This window comes from Psittacula echo, assembly GCF_963264785.1.
Source record: "Psittacula echo genome assembly, chromosome: 3".
Lineage (NCBI taxonomy): Eukaryota > Metazoa > Chordata > Aves > Psittaciformes > Psittacidae > Psittacula > Psittacula echo.
This window is the reverse complement of record NC_137736.1, coordinates 86,672,759-86,689,088: the sequence shown is the minus strand read 5'-3', so window position 1 is coordinate 86,689,088 and position 16,330 is coordinate 86,672,759. Positions and strand designations below refer to the sequence as shown.

The window sequence follows — 16,330 nt, the reverse complement described above, 5'->3', positions numbered from 1 at the left end:
GTTATCATTGTGGGTAAATTAATAATAAAAATTAAGTCGAAACAGCAAACAAAAATCAACTTGCATAAATAAAGCCACTAGACATTACAAACAGAAGGCACACATTTAGCATGATGGTTAGTACTATAAAATTATGTAATAACTTTATAAAAATAATCTTCCTGATACACCCAAATTATCATAATTCAATTGCATGCATAAAAATGTATGACTGTATGTGGAGATTAATAATGAATGGAGGTATACTAATATTATTCTAGATTGCAATTTATACGTAGAGAAATAACATGGAATTTGAGAAAAAGTAGTGACCCAGGCCTGAAGGCCTGAATTAGTGATACACCTAACTTGTCTAATGCATAAAAAGAACTGCTATCTATCTCCACAGAGAGTCAGAAGTCTAAGAACAGAAAGCTGACATCTGAAGCGCCACATACTGTTGCAAATATAGCTGGACTGTTCTTTCTGCATGTTTTCTTCATACTTAGAACATTTGCCCAAGAAACACAAGACAATTTCTATGCTCTGAAAGAACTTCTTCATTGGTAAACTATAAGATATTCCAGTAGCAGATAGTTTCAACAAAACCACACAATACAAGAAAACAATGCATTAGATATACATTCCGTATTTTCCCTCTTTGCATATTGTTGTATATTGAACCCTATTTAGAGATATGAATCACCTACGCACTTACATAGTTTAAGAATCACTAGAAACAATTAGGAGCCAAAGCTGGATTAATTCTAGGGCTACATTCAGAAAAGAAGGTATAAATGTGTGATTATACCCATTCAGATAGAAGGATCTTTTGTGCTCTTTGATTTGACTTGGTTTGAGGTTTCTCTCTGAGCTTTGCACAAAGCAACACTACAATAGCAGCAAAAAGATATCATAAGGTCAAAACGATGCTGCTTTTTCCATATGGTTAGAGTGAGAGCAAGGGTAAAAACAGGTGACAAATGCAAATCCAAATGTTATAAAATGTTGAACATTTTAATGTAAAATCACAATACTTTAATATATTGGATCTGTGGGTTAAATTCTTGGTAAGTTATGACTTTTTGAAATAAAAATCTAAAAATTTAGGCACTACTGAGATTACATGTTTGGTAAAGTTTGGGATTGGGGACTTAGTTTGGGGTTTATTCAGTATTACTAGGGATGACTACACACTTACCTTACTGTGGAAGCTGCAGCAGTTCTCAGCTTTTTACAGGACAGATTTCCTTTCTGAAGCTTTTAATGGGACACATCTAACTATTTCCCTAGTGCAAACAGATTATTTTAGGTCACCAATCTGGTATTTTAAAAAAATTGTTCAAACATCAGCAGGAAATACGTCTACTCCAAAGTTCTGCCAAGACATCATAGTATAATATTTAAGAAGCAGATTTCACCTAAAAAATGGCAGTTTGAGATATAAAACAGCAATCTCTTAATCCACTTGCAACAGGGTATAAAACCAAAATGTGTCACAAGGATAAGAAATAGCTATTAGAAAGCAATGTTCATGTGTTAAGAACATGTAAACTTATATGTAGCAGCACCATACCTCTGAATCTAGCAGAGATTCCACCAATATGCTCTATCTTTTCTTCATCTATACCATTTAAGTGAACTTTATTGCTCACAAAAATTGCATGGGAAAATCAACTAAAATTTATTTATTAATAACTGAGTAGGAATCTAAAGATTAAAACTATGTGTATATGCATAAGCACAAAAAATATGCATACATACCATTTTTTATATATATGCATTATGATGTTTATATTAGGAGAGAAACACTGATGATACAGATTAGATGTCTGTGTGCACATACAGACCTATATGTGTTGATATTACCATTATTAAAAAACTGGTTTTTAACAGGAAAAAAAAAAAACCAAACAAACAAAAAAAACAACCTATTCAAGCCAGCATTATTTCTGGAGGCTTATCTACAGATTCAACATCAATTAGATTTTCCAGCTGTTCTTCTCTGTATATGCTTTTGCTTTTATTACAGAAAGACTGAACAGCATTTCCCTTTTCTAATGCTGTTTGATGTTACCTGTATGACAACCATAGTTTCAAAAGTATTTTACTGATTTAGCCACTCTCTGTGCAGCTGATATTCTCATTGCCAAATGTTTTCTTTATGTTGAACCTTTTGGAAACATTCCAGGAAAACAGTGCAAGCATTTCTGAAAATTAGTCTGGAAAAAAAGATGTTTTAGCTAGTATCTGAAGTACATGGATAACAACAACAAAATTAACTGTCAGATCTTGATTTCTAGTGATTTTAGTGAGTCAATGTTTCAAAGCAGCACCCCTACATTTATTAGGATGAGAGATACACTGTTTATTAATGCTATGACAATGCATTTAATTAATTTAATTCTATCCTTTTAAAAGTTAAATTTGCAATGTAGACTCCAGATGGTGCTCATTTTCTCAAACTTAATTGAACATTAAACATTTAAATTGAACATTTAAATTTGAACTAGCCACTTTAGACTACTCTTACACTCAGTGAAGAGGAATAGGCATGTCCAGAAGACAATTCACCTTATTAAAAAATGTGCATCTAAGAAAGAGATAAGATAAATCCTCATCATTGGCAGAATGAAATACTCAAACTTAGGTGTCTTAGTGACCCATTAAACATAGCAAATGGTATCATCAACTTGGCAATGGCTGAGGAAACAGGTCAGAGAAACACAGTAAAACTAGGAGCTGGAGAGAAAATACAGGAATGGTAATTCTATTCAGATTCCATTAAAACTGACAAATGAGTTGGAGGAAGATGTAAATGATACTGAAATTCAAAAATTAGTGACAGAGAAACGGAAGAATGAGAGATCAGACAAGCTGTTAAGGAACTATAGGACAATTGCACTTGATTTGTGAAAGTATCTAGGACAAGATACAGGAAAGAATAGACAGTTCTGCATTACAGTAAGTAACCTGTTGAGTAAACCAAGGAGGCAGATCTTAAGAGAAGCCAGTAAAATCAGGTAACACTATGTGAATGTGATGGTGCACCCTCCTCCCTTCCTCTTTCCTGGACACCTCTGCTTCCCCAGGCAGCTACTGTTAGGCCACAGACTTTGCCCAAATGCAAGGAGTTAGACAGCTGGGCACCCCTGACCATTAACTGCAACTGCCTAACAAAGGTGGGAAGGGCCATGCAGATATTAGAAAGGTCACATACTCCCTGATCATATCAGGAATTCTTTTGAGATGGTAACTCATTCCCTGGAAAAGTTTTGAGGCCAAGATGAAAATTTACTGACTAAAGCAAATCATCTTAAGATCCTATAAATAGTAGTCCAAGAGAGAGTGAGCTCTCTGAGACCCAAGCGGGCTGGGACCAGTCACCTCCCTCCAAGTGGCACACCTCTCAGAGTCAGTAAATTCTCAGTTTATGAAATAGGGGGATTATCTGCCTGGGCTGTTATTGCTGCTCACTGACACCCAACCTTTTGTCCATTGAGGAGTGCTGAGAAAGGTGATGTGAGTATATTACTTTTCACTGCACCTGAGGGAAATTACTTGTACTGCACCAGAGGGAAATTTTTAACATATGTACATGTATATATATAATACATCTATATATTCATACATCTCCATGTTGGTATGTTGTTTTAGCTTAGATACTTAATTTTAAATGTATATATATTAGCTTCAATAGCCAAGTGTTGTTAGAAATCTCATGATTCATTTTAACACAAACTGCTCCTAAATTACACTTGGAATCTTCTAGACATAAACCATTGTCCAAGTCTGATACTAGACTTGATCCAGCTGCACCTAGACTGCTCTCCAAAGCAAGGGGGTCTGGTCTGAACCTTGACAGCTGAGTCTGACTTAACAGGAGGATGTCCTTATTCCCTTTATTTCTTTCATTAGACATAAACCATTGAACACTCTGAGACTAAAATTGAGTCCAGCTGCATTCAGGCTCTTCTCCGAGAGGAAGTTTAGGAAGCAAGCAGTTCAAATCTGAAACTTGTGACTCAGTGGGAGGGTTTCCCTTACACTTTTCACTTTCAAAACTCCTACCTCAATTTCCTTTTAAATTCCTTTAAACATAAAGTGGTGTCAAAGTCTGAGACTAGGACTAAATCCAGCTGCACCTAGGCTCTGTCAATTTATAAGGATTGTCTAGTCTGAACCTCATGACTCAACAGGAAGGTCTCCCTTATTCCTTTGTATTTTTGGTTTCCATACACATTATTTCAATTCTGTAAAAATCACATTAACCCAATCCCATATAAATCATTGCCAATTTTGACACAAACTCTTTCTGAATGTAATTGAGTGAACCTTGCCATCAAATTCTGCTGAACCACACATTCATAAATTTCTATTAAAATTACTTTTGCTAATATGTCTGACAGTGATTCTTTTAGTGACCTGGAACATTAAGTTTCACGACACTGGTTGAGGAACCTACGATTTGAACAGTGCAGTCAGGAATAGTTTTAGACTGTGGAAAGGAGAAAAAAAAGTTAGAATAAGAACCAGAAAGTGAACACATAATTAAGACTACAAAAGCTTAAAGAGGATGGAACAAAAGGAAGTAATTTTGGGAGCACCAAGAAGAAAAGTGTATGAGTCTGGCCTTACTACTAGGTTCCCAAATGCAGCAGAAGACACTGAAGGCTTGCTATCCCTTCAGCTATCATCTACTCCAATGTTTCTGCACAGAAAGTATACAATCACTTGTGTAATTATCCACACAAAAATTAACAACTTCTTTTTGCCATTAGTTATTCTGTCAGTTCAAGTGGCAGTGAGATATATACAGTGAATTCTCAAGTTTCAGCCCTGCATCCAAGTGGTGGATGCAAAAAGTAACAGCACATGAAATGATGTGTGTTGCTCTTCTTCCTTTGTTAAAAACAAAAAAACCCTAAACAACCCACATTAGAAATTATGTTCTACAGATAGCAAAGCTGAAGATGACACAAGAAATTCTAGAACTAGATTTTCCTTGTAACTTTAATTCCATCTATGTGTACCTACAGTCTCGCTATGATCATGCACTATTTTTTTATCACAACATTCTTTTGCATCCCAGGCACAGAACATGCATCCTCTGAGAATTAACCAGTACTTTGGAAGAAAAAGGTCTGTGTTCTGTGTTGTGTATGAACCCTGCCTCTTTTTTTTTAATGAAAGTCAAAAGTATAAGTATAAAAGCATAGAAGTTATGTAACTATTTTTTAAAGTTTTATAACTGAGGAAAAGCCAGCTCATGGTAAAGGAAAATTAATTATTCTCTTCTGATTCCATAACCTAAAAATGCAGAGTTGTGTGATCTATATTTCACCTCTAGCATTAAATTACATTCCTAACAGTGCACAGTTAACAGAACACAGCTAACAGAGCAGTGTATATGAGATAGCCAAGTCAATGGGAAATGCAAACAGCTATAAATTTGACATCTACAGTATCTAATTTTAGCATCTGGCTATCACAGTAGTACCCACAGTTCATATTTTGACATTTAAATAATACAAAGAAGATAGCACCACAGAAAGGCATTGAGTTGAAGATTCTCTATGTTCAGTTGAGAAAATACTTAAAGATGTGAGAGTTTACAGGACAGACTAAGACACGAGAAGACTGTCTTAATCGCCCTTTTTTTGTAAGCTCAGGTACCAAGGTCACAGCTGCAAACAGAGAACTTCCTTTACTTAGAAAACAGAGCCCAGGATCCTCTCTTGAGGTGAGGTACACATAGAACAGTATACTAAGTACTTAAGTTCTAAACTTTGATGGCAATTTTATCTACATTTTCTAAAATTATCAGAATGTTTTCTTATTAAATTAGAAAACTGCATTGAAATTCTGGCTTATCCTGACAGGTTTCAAACTCGTAACCTTCTATATCATTGTGTTAACCACAAGGTGGTAGGCTGCTAAGAGAAAAGGAGGAAGACTTGAAAGTGGGAGAGATTAATGATCAAAAACATAAAATACAATATTTGTGGGATCAGAACAGAAAAATACTGAAGAAATGCTTATCCAACTGTTTTGATTTTCTAGTTTAAAAATACACATTTTTATGTTCCTGGTTTTACATTGATCATTATTGTTTCTTATAAAATAATTATTTACTTTAAATAAAAATTTCTGAGTGTAGAAACTTCTAAACTAAATTGCTCAGTTAATGTTTGAATTACAAAATTATGCTCTTATTTTTTAACCTTTTGGATTCCCATTAATACTGAATTTTTTTGCTTCCCACTTGACAAATTTGGCAGGAATGGTAGAAAAAGCTTCTTCCTCATGACTTTTTCTAGTAAAGCAAGATTTGAGTGTGAAACTGCTGTGTAGGAAGGGCACAGTACTCAGTCCTTTCACTTATTGCTTTACAGTATACTATTAAACAGCATCTAATGGTGGGAGGACTTGCCATATTTCAGAAGCTGATTTTTCAACACTTGTATGTTTTATGAAAGACTTCCACACTGTCAGTGCTTGTTTTGTGTGGACTAGGCATATCTACTTCGAGTTGCCTCTTAAACAAAATGTTTATTGAATCCTGTGCTCCTTACTCCTCTTGCATGCAGCCAAAGGAGTCTGGGGCTGGTTTGCAGAAGGGCTCATTACTTATGGGTGCAACTGAGAACACAGAAAGTAGAAGGACAAAAAAGCTATATGCTTTGAAACAAGCAATTCAATCTTTTTTTTGCTTTTATACCTCTCTCTGACTTACCACGCCATTGTAAAACAGGACAATTGTAAAGATAAACCCATGAACTCTATGATGCACATACTGAGTGTAGTGGTGAACGGTGCTGAGGGCTCATGAGTAATTACATCTTCATAGGATTCAGACAGTGTAAACCAAGCAAAGCATACTATCATTCCCTGAGGAATGAGGAAAGAAAATACTGACTCTTTGCTTATTAAGTGAATAATTTTCATGTTGAGGGATGATTAATGTGTCGTGAAAAAAGCTATTATGATAAACTCCATTATAAACTCTTTGCGAGTGGCTACATAGAAAATCTTAGCCACTGCTATTTTCCAAGCATTTTTGTGATTGATTTATAAATACTAATTGTAAATTCAGCATACAGATTTTTATTTCTAACAGCTTTTTCTTACAAAATTAAGATAAAAATAGAATCTATGTTTAACTATCTAACATAGTTATTGTCAGATTTGTCATACAGGGTATAAAACAATTTGATATGCAAATTTTCAAGCAATTTCATGCAATCAAATAGTGGTTTAATACTAACCGTTAACTTTGAAACATTAATTGTTTTGCTTTTACAAATGCAAAATGGAATGTAGAACCATTATGTCAGTACTTTATGTCATGCGTGAAGTCCAACCCTTCATTCTACTTAATGCCAATGGGCAGCCCTGCGGGGAAGGACTTGGAGGTAGTTGGTCAACGAGAAACTGAACATAAGCCGGCAACGTGTTGCCTGCAGCCCAGAAAGCCAACCGTATCCTAGGCTACATCAAAAGGAGCGTGACCAGAAGGTCGAAGGGGGTGATCCTGCCCCTCTACTCTGCTCTTATGAGACCTCACTTGGAGTATTGCGTACAGTTCTGGTGTCCTCAACAAAAAAATGACATGGAACTGTTGGAACAAGTCCAGAGGAGGCTGTGAGGATGATCAGGAGACTGAAGCACCTCCCATATGAAGACAGGCTGAGAAAGTTGGGGCTGTTCAGCCTGGAAAAGAGAAGGCTGTGTGGAGACCTCATAGCAGCCTTCCAGTACCTGAAGGGGCCTACAAGAATGCCAGAAAGGAATTCTTCATCAGAGACTGTAGTGATAGGACAAGAGGCAATGGGTTCAAACTTCAACGGGGGAAGTTCAGGTTAGATACAAGGAAGAAGTTCTTTACTGTGAGGGTGGTGAGACACTGGAATGGGTTGCCCAAGAAAGTTGTGAATGCTCCACTGGTAGTGTTCAAGGCCAGGTTGGACAAAGCCTTGAGTGACAGGTCTAGTGTGAAGCGTCCCTGCCCCGGTAGGCGGTTGGAAGTAGATGGAATTTTTCAAGACAAGGTTGGAGAGGGTTTTGAGCAACCTGGTCTAGTGGAAAGTGTCCCTTCCCATGGCATATGGGATTTATAAAAAGACTAATTTCTACAGAAGCAGTGAGACATAACTTGCAAGGGCATTAGAAGTTTGTTGGATCACAGAGCTTTCAAGCACAGCACTGACATTTTTGCATCACTTGACCATCTCTTGCCACAGCGTTCAAAATTCATATAGGTAAATAAAAGAATCTTGGATAGAAAAAGAGAAAGTCTCAGACCCTAACACTATCTCATTTAAATATCAAAAAGGTGGCATTTTCATTAATAATAAAACGATATCTCCCTGTCTTAGTTATTCTAAATCTGAACAATTTTAGCATATTTCTTCAACAAGATGAGGAGCTACTGACGATTGGTGTGTAGCTTCAGTAGCAGAGAATGAAGAACGTGGAATAAATGGATTATAAAAAAAAAAAAAGCAGTAAGAATAAATTATATATATATTAGCACAGAATACATATGTGATGAGGAACTTCATTCTAGCAAGACAATTCTTATGGACAAATTAAGCGGTGCCATTAAAACTCAGTAAGCTTCTGTCAGCATTGCAGATATCTGAAGTTTCTCAGATCTGCGACACACATAATGTAAAATCTATAGAATGAGATTATATTTGTGCCAGTTTTTAACCTCTTCTATTCAGTTCAGAAAACTTGAAAAGATAATTTTATCTTGTTTTACCTGTCTGTAGTATATTTCAATAACAATTTGTATCGAATCCTACAATAAGCATCATGTTGCTCAGAATAACTTCCAATGTTCATGAAAACTTCAGCATTGCTTTTTCTTTAAAAATGTTACCTAATTCATTCATCAACGATTCCACATTTCTTTAAATCATGTAGTTTCTATGAAATTAACTATGATAGCTGACAAAACAATTTATGAGTTTCAAATACAGAATATATGCTTTTAGGTCTGTCTGAAAGGCTTAACATGCTTAAAGTTATGCGCACATGTATATTTATCTACAACTGCATTAAAATCAAACACATGCACAGTGATGTCTCTTTATCAAATAAAATATAATAAAATATTTAATACCATATGCTTTACTGTCAATACAAAGAACACAAATAATTCTTTTCTGCTTAGAAACAGAACTATACTTTTTTTCTATAGGAAAAGTAGTAAATTACAAGGGAAATGAAAATGCAATTATTTTAACCATGGGGAGGTGGGGGCAAGCAGAGTTAAAGCAATGAAGCATTTCATCCTCAGGATTATTTGTGTCACAGTATTTCTGATAGCTCTGTCTTCGCTACATTTCCTTCTAAGGATTTTAATTTCTGTTTGGGCTAGTGGAAGAAGAAGGGACAAGGACTGAGAAAGAAAAGCAATTCAACTCATATGAACTTTCATATGAGACACAAGCACCTAGATGTGTCTTGCTTGTTTTCACATCTTCTCAGAAGTCACTCAGTTGATGATTCGTAAAAATAATAATTTCTCTGAGGTAGGCTCTGACACGATTTAGTCGCCGAGCTCCTTGAAAGTGAACGGTTTTACTTTTGAGCTTTTCACCTGCCATCCCAATACTCAGAACATCGCTTCCCGCTAGTATTTTAATGAGCTTCTGAGAAAGTTGAGTGCTGACGATCCCCAGCGCGGAGCACCGGCTTTGAGGTATGAGTATGCCCAGGCCAGCCCCGCGGGCAGGAGCTGAGGCAGAGAAAGAGCAGGACAGGGGCAGAGGCAGGGGCAGGACAGCAGTAGGACAGGGGCAACGGCAGCATCCTCTGCCCGCAGCACCCCGACCCCGCGAATGCCCGGTCTCTCCCGAGACCCTCAGGCAGCCCGGCGCCCGCCCTTCCCGCGCGGCGGGGAGCCCTTCCGCCCCCAAACCCTGCCATTTCAAACGGAAAAGCCCTCCCAACCCCAGTCCCACGACCCTCCCTCAAAAATGTCCGCATACCAGCCCATCTGTGCCCCACCCCTTCGCGGACCCGCGGTTGACAGCCCACCGCTGCGGGCGCGGGGCAGGGACTCTCCGACGTACCCTGACCTTTGGACACCGCGCAGATTGCGCCGGATCCGCCGCGGTTCCCTTACCTGTGTCCGTCTCCATCACCTGTTGCCCGGCTGCATCCATCCGCGCATCCCCCCGGCGCCTCCTCCCGCTCCGGGGGCGCCAGGGGCTTCTCGGGCTCCCGGGCCACCTCCATCTCGCCGGGCACCGCCTCCTCCTCCAGGGACTCCACGTAGAAGACAGTGCGGGGCGGCGGCGGCCCCGGCCCGTGCCCGTGCCCCAGCCCGTGCCCCCCGCCGGGCCGGCTGGAGGCGGACAGCAGTGTCCCGTTGGCCGGGCTGGCGGTGGTAGCTGAGGAGGAGGAGGCGGAGGAGGCGGATTTCTTCCAGAAGATGCTGTTGCCTCTCTCCTGGCTCTTCAACAGGCGGCTCTGGCTGGGCCCCCAGTGCTCGAAGCTGCTGTCGGGCGGCAGGCAGCCGCCCCCCGCCGGGCCGCCCACCGGCGAGGGGTGGCTGAACAGTTTCCAGCGGAGGCGCAGGATGTGCTTCACGTCGAAGTCTTTCCTGCCGGAGCCGGACATGGTGCTGCGGCGGGCAGGGTACGGGCGCGGGCTGAGGCGGGACTCACGGCGGCCAGGCAGGGCCGCGTGGCGGCGGCGGTCGCAGCAGCAGCTCGGTGTGGCTCCGCTCCCGGCGGCGGCGGCGGTTCCTCCGGGCAGCGCTGCGCCTGTAGGGCGAGGAGTGGCAGCCGGCGGGAGGAGAGAGATGCGAGCACACAGCCGTGCAGAGAGAGGGGATGGATGGATGGAGCAATGCACGGAGCCGAGAGGAGGTAGACAGCCAGCAGGAAAGGGGGATAGACAAAGATGCCCAAAGCTGACGAGAATTACACGGTGATCAACGGAAAGGGGAGGAGAGAAAGGCAGGAATGAGAGACATCTCTCAGGGGAAACAGGCACTTGCGAGGGAAGAGCGGGTGAGGGAGGCTGAGAAGACGCGCTAATCTGATTAGCGGGGAAGAGAGCTACAGCCCGGAGAGGACCTGCAGCAGCAGCAGCCACAGCGGGAGGCAGGTGGCTCTTCCTCCCTCTCTCAGGGATCCGTGACCGAGTGCAGCCAGAGGGGAAAAAGTAGTATGGAAGGCTGTCTCCACCTCCCGGCTTCCCATCCTGTTTCTCAGGGGAGTCCCATGCCTGCAGTTATCTGGGGTGGCAAAGGCTGAGAGCTGGCACACAGAGAGAAAGAGAGGCTTCTTTATATACACTGTACGTAGGAAAGAAAGGGAAAGAGAAAAAAAAAAAAAAATCACTTCCGTGAGGCTGTCAAGGTTCTCAGTGTACAATTTTCTATCCATCTCAGCGCCTCTCACCAAGCCGCCCCCTCCCCTGTATGTGACGCAGATGTGCTCTGGGGCTGTCAGTGTGAAGAGGCAGAGGGAAAAAGAAATGCTTTGGTTTACTTCGTGCAAGTAAGTTGTCAGGTCACTAACCGTCCCTTGCATCTTCCTCCTCCCCTCCCTCCAGTGAAGGCCTCCTCACCTTGGTATTTTGGTTCTGAGAGCACAATGTAAAACTGGGAGCAAAATAAAGTGAAACAACAAATGCAGCAGCAAAGTAAACACGAGAGTGTGAATCACAGGGGTACAGACTTAATAGACTTCATGCAGACTGGGTGAGGTTACAGGTTAACAATTTATTCTGTTGGCTTAGTGTTGATGTACCAGTAGAAAACACTGGATAGGACAGTGTGTCAAACAGAAATAGTACTGCACATCTGCTTCTTACCTTTTATATGTGCTCTTAATGCACTTTGATGGTGTTAAACCCAAGGGAGGTTGCTTTACAACAGAGAGATCTACTTAGAAACATCTGCCCACTGGGGAGGAGTGTGACGAAGTCCACTGTGCATCTGGGACATAATTACAGAGTTAAGAGCTTCACGGCGAAAAGTAGGAGAGGGATACAGAAGCAAAACTGTATACCATCATCTGCTAGCTCATAAATCCCCAGGCATAAAAAGTTGGCAGCAATAAGATGATATTCTGAATGCCTGCAATCCACCTGTCTCTTAGAAAGTAGTATTTTAGAAGAAGATTTATCTCTAGGAAAATTATTAAAAAGGCTGTATTTTCCGTCAGGTACTCCTCTTTGCATTGGCCAGCTTTATCCATGCACTTGTGAGCTATCACAAAAGTTTGTTATACTAACTCTTTGTGAAATCAAGAAATAAAGTTGAAGGAATTCTTTCCCTGAAGCTGGAATGCATTAGCTCCTTATTGATAAAACACTAGAACCTGAAAATTACTCCAGAGAAAAACAGAAGTCAAACATTAATTAACAATTTTATTACTGTTTTGTTTACTTTATCACTGAAGTATATTACTGTTTTATTTACTACTGAAGTAGTGCTTCTGGCTACAAACCAATATTAGGGTTTGTGTTTAACATCAATAAAGTTCTGGTTTTAAAAGAACAAGAAATTCAGGACCTAAAGTCCTACTTTCAAAGGAAGAAAAATAGCCACTGTGTATTTTAAATATTGATTTATGCCTCAACAGCTGGACAGCAAACTCTCTAGTGCTTCAATTTTGCTTTCAGTATTCAGTGATTAAAAAAAAAAAAAAGACAAAAAACATTCTTAAGCAAACAGAAAAGACAGTTCTTTCTTATTCAGGAAGTGATCTGAGAGAATGCATGCTGCTTGGGAGAGGAGTAGGAAGAAAAACCTAAAACTCTTCACCTAGAATTGGACAAAGGAAGCATTCATCTTTTCAGACACTTAAGAAATGCATCTGTTGTGAAAATATGTGTGAATTCTGGTTGCTTAATGTCTAGTTACAAGCTCTAAGAGATGTGGGTATGTACATATAAAGTAGATTTAATCAAGGAATACATAAACAGACAATAGCATGCTATCTGTTCTGGTTTTAATACCTCTTAACTGATTAGGAAAATTCAGAAACGTGCTGAGAATTATGTAATTTCCTTGCCATATTATAAATCCCAGATGTTTCAAAATCTGCATTAATATTTTAGTTGATCATTTGATGTGAGCGGTTGACAAGTTAGATTTTCTAGGTTTATTTCTGTTGCATAGATAAATATAAATTACAGTATATTAAAAAAATGTTTCTGTAAATATATGTTGGATGGTATTAAATAAGTATATTACAGTATCATCCAAGAAAGTGATTATTTTTTTTTATCACCTTTCCTGTATACACTTGCAAGCAATCATAACAGAAAAAAAAAAAAAAAAGGTTATTATTCATGCTTCTTTACTTCAGTTATGGCAGTAACTGAAATAAATACTCTTGGATTTATTTTTAATAATTAAAATCTCAGCTCTTCAATATATTGTGTATTGGCTTCCATATACTTTTTATCTTTATTCTTTCACTTTTTATTACATATCCAGGTTTTTTTAAGTAAGAGATCCATTCATTTGGTATGTATACCTGATTTTTCATGTATGAAGGTATATGAGCACTTCTCTATCATAAAATGAACTCAGGAAAGGTCTCTTGATTTTCTTCATTCATATCACAGTCACAATTATTTTTTCAATTTACAGTAAAACAGAGCTACTCCCAAAAAAAAAGCTACACTGAAGAAGTAGCCAATATCACTACATATAGTTAATGAATAAGTTGGTTTCCTGAGCATAAACTAAAAGAATGAAAAGGTTTGGTTTACTTGGATTTCCATTGTTTCTTGTCTTTATGTTTCAATGTGAATACATTTGACATATGCCAGTGAAGCAAAGAATCTAGTCTAGGCTATCACACAAAAAGATGAACAGAAATGTCTTTTGAGTTTCAGTTGAAACTTCTGACACATAGAAAGAGTAACTTAACTCTATAGGTTGGCCAGACTTGCTTATCCATCAGGAGAGAAAAAAAAAAAAAAAAGAAATTCTCTGCTGGAGTTCTAGGGACCTTGCTCATAGGAATTACAACAAAATAATTACTATTCAAATATGTCTTAGTCTACTTGTATGGGGTTGATACAAACATGAACACATGTAGCTAAGTTGTTGAAGGAAAACATTTTGATGCCTAACTGCCTTCCATCCGTATCTCAGACATTCCATGAAGTGTCTCCAAGGTTATAATAAACACGTTTAATCTTTCCTGTGTCTGTTGGTTGCACATTGGAACATAGTGAGTCACACTGTATATCTGTTTATTAAACAGCAAGTTTCTGAACTTCCTCATCTGTTGTAGTTTCCCCATTTTATACATAGCCACTGAAATCTTGAATACTTTTGCATACTTTGTTTGAAAGTACTTATAGCTATTTTTTCTTTATCTGTTAGTTAGGCAAACAGATGAAAGTGATTAATCTTTATGTCTCTGTTATGAGTCAGATTCCTGATACTTTTTCTTTGTGTTTCTATCTTTCTGATGCTCTTCAAAAGAATTAAATTCATATAGTCATGTCTCTAAGGAAGTATCATGCTCATTTTTTTTCAGGAGAAATAGCTCGGGGATATGTATCTTCTTTTAATAAGTCCTCCAAGTAGTAAAAAAGAACTTCCAAAGAGAAGAACCTTGAAGTAGGTATCCAAACCGGTCAGATTTTATTAACCCTTTTTTTCCCTTCTTTCCATTTCAAAGCTTTGGAGTATTGTTTATTTTTAGGTTTCAGCTATATTACATTAAACTATTTACATGTTGTACTCTGTACCCCAGGGAGAACTGGTGGATCAGGAATAAAGTCATAGTTGCAGTTAGTGATTGCTAAAACAAACAACAAAGGAACCATCATGCAAAGTAATTTCCTAGCAGTACCCTTACAGTTATGTATAGTCCTAGTCTACAGTCAGTGTGAGTCTTCACATTACATAAAGTCAAAAGATAAACAACGAGTCTGAAGGTGATGAGCATATGTGTTACTATGGAATGATAGTTATTAATAAGAGAAGATATATACTTATCAGCAAATTAAAAGAATAAGGGGTAATTCTGTTGATGAATTTTAATCTGTGTGGCCTTTTATTCCAGAAGACACTAAAATTTTATGAAAAAAAGCAGAAAAAAACCACAAGATAAATCACTATGCTTCGGATAAGGATAATACTAGAATGAATGGTTTTAAACCAAGTCTCACTTGAATGTGGGAATTCTCACATGAATGAATGAATGAATAAATGAATGAATAAATGAATGAATGAATGAATGAATGAATGAACGAACATGCACTTCAACTGTAAAGATGCTGGTTTTGTGGGCGGTTAATTAGACATTTAGAAGCAAGAATCTGAGGGGGTTATAAAGGTGCTGTGAAACAGATCTATAGAATACTCAAGCTAAAGAGAGTAGAGAAAGAAATTGATGGGACTAGACATCCATTGAGAGGTCAAAACTTACTGAAAAGAAACTGGCAGTGTGCTAAGTGATATACAAATAAATAATATATTAGACTTGTTCTTTAAAATTCTATTGTGTGCAAAGCATTTGAACAAGCTTTGTGAAATGCACGTATATTCTGAGTTGGTTTAGATAAGTAAACTGTGAAACACAGGGAAAAGATGGTAGTAGTGGGAAACTAAACTGTTAGGTTGTTTGTAATGTATACATAATAATGCTGTGAGTCAGGAAGTGGAGTTTCAAGTTTTTGAGCTGATTTTCCTTCCATAATAGTATATATAAACATACTTAAAATACTATAAATATGTCTACATTTATTAACAATGATTGTTTTCTAATGGCAAGAAAAGAATAACAAAACCAGACAGACAGTAAACCAGACCTGATTCACTTGTCAGATCTTGTGTGTGTTTTTGTAGTGAGTTTTCAACTGAGATTGAAATTCTGAGAATTAGTATGCCTGTAATAAGTTAAAAGGTTAAACGTTATTTCTCAAATTTAACAGTGAGCTAGCACAGCACAGGATAGATTTCTGTAAGTGTGGTGACATAACCCTGCTACATTTATTTCAGACAGTAACAAAAATTGCTTCTCCATAGTTGTTGGTTACTGCCTCCATAGTAATGCTGGATAAAATAATGATACATGAATTGCTCCCACTGGTGATTTGATCAGATATATTTTGTTCTGCATTGCAGGAGCCTAGAAGAGCACTGTCAGTTATATTAGCTTGAGGGACAGTCACTTCTTATACAGTTTTATTAAGATCACAAGCAGTTGTATAAACACACCCTAAAGCAGTTTTTAAACGGGTGTAAACTTTCACTTAGGAAGAGTAAATGCTACATGATTTGTCATGGATAAAGATTCATAAGTAAATGAAGGCTAGAGAACATAAAATTATTAAACCAGAAAAGTAATTATTA

General features: G+C 38.4%; 1 protein-coding gene across 2 annotated transcripts in view; it reads right to left on the bottom strand.

The window, feature by feature from the left end:
• Positions 1-10,614, bottom strand: part of KLHL1 (kelch like family member 1) — a gene marked incomplete at both ends in the record, with an annotated part of 228,888 nt that extends 218,274 nt beyond the window's left edge. For both annotated transcript variants that reach the window (XM_080614309.1, XM_080614310.1), the window contains one exon: positions 10,118-10,614. In XM_080614309.1, the coding sequence (XP_080470435.1) occupies positions 10,118-10,614 (497 nt within the window). The remainder of the gene's footprint in view (positions 1-10,117) is intronic.
• Between the last annotated feature and the right edge of the window lie 5,716 nt (positions 10,615-16,330).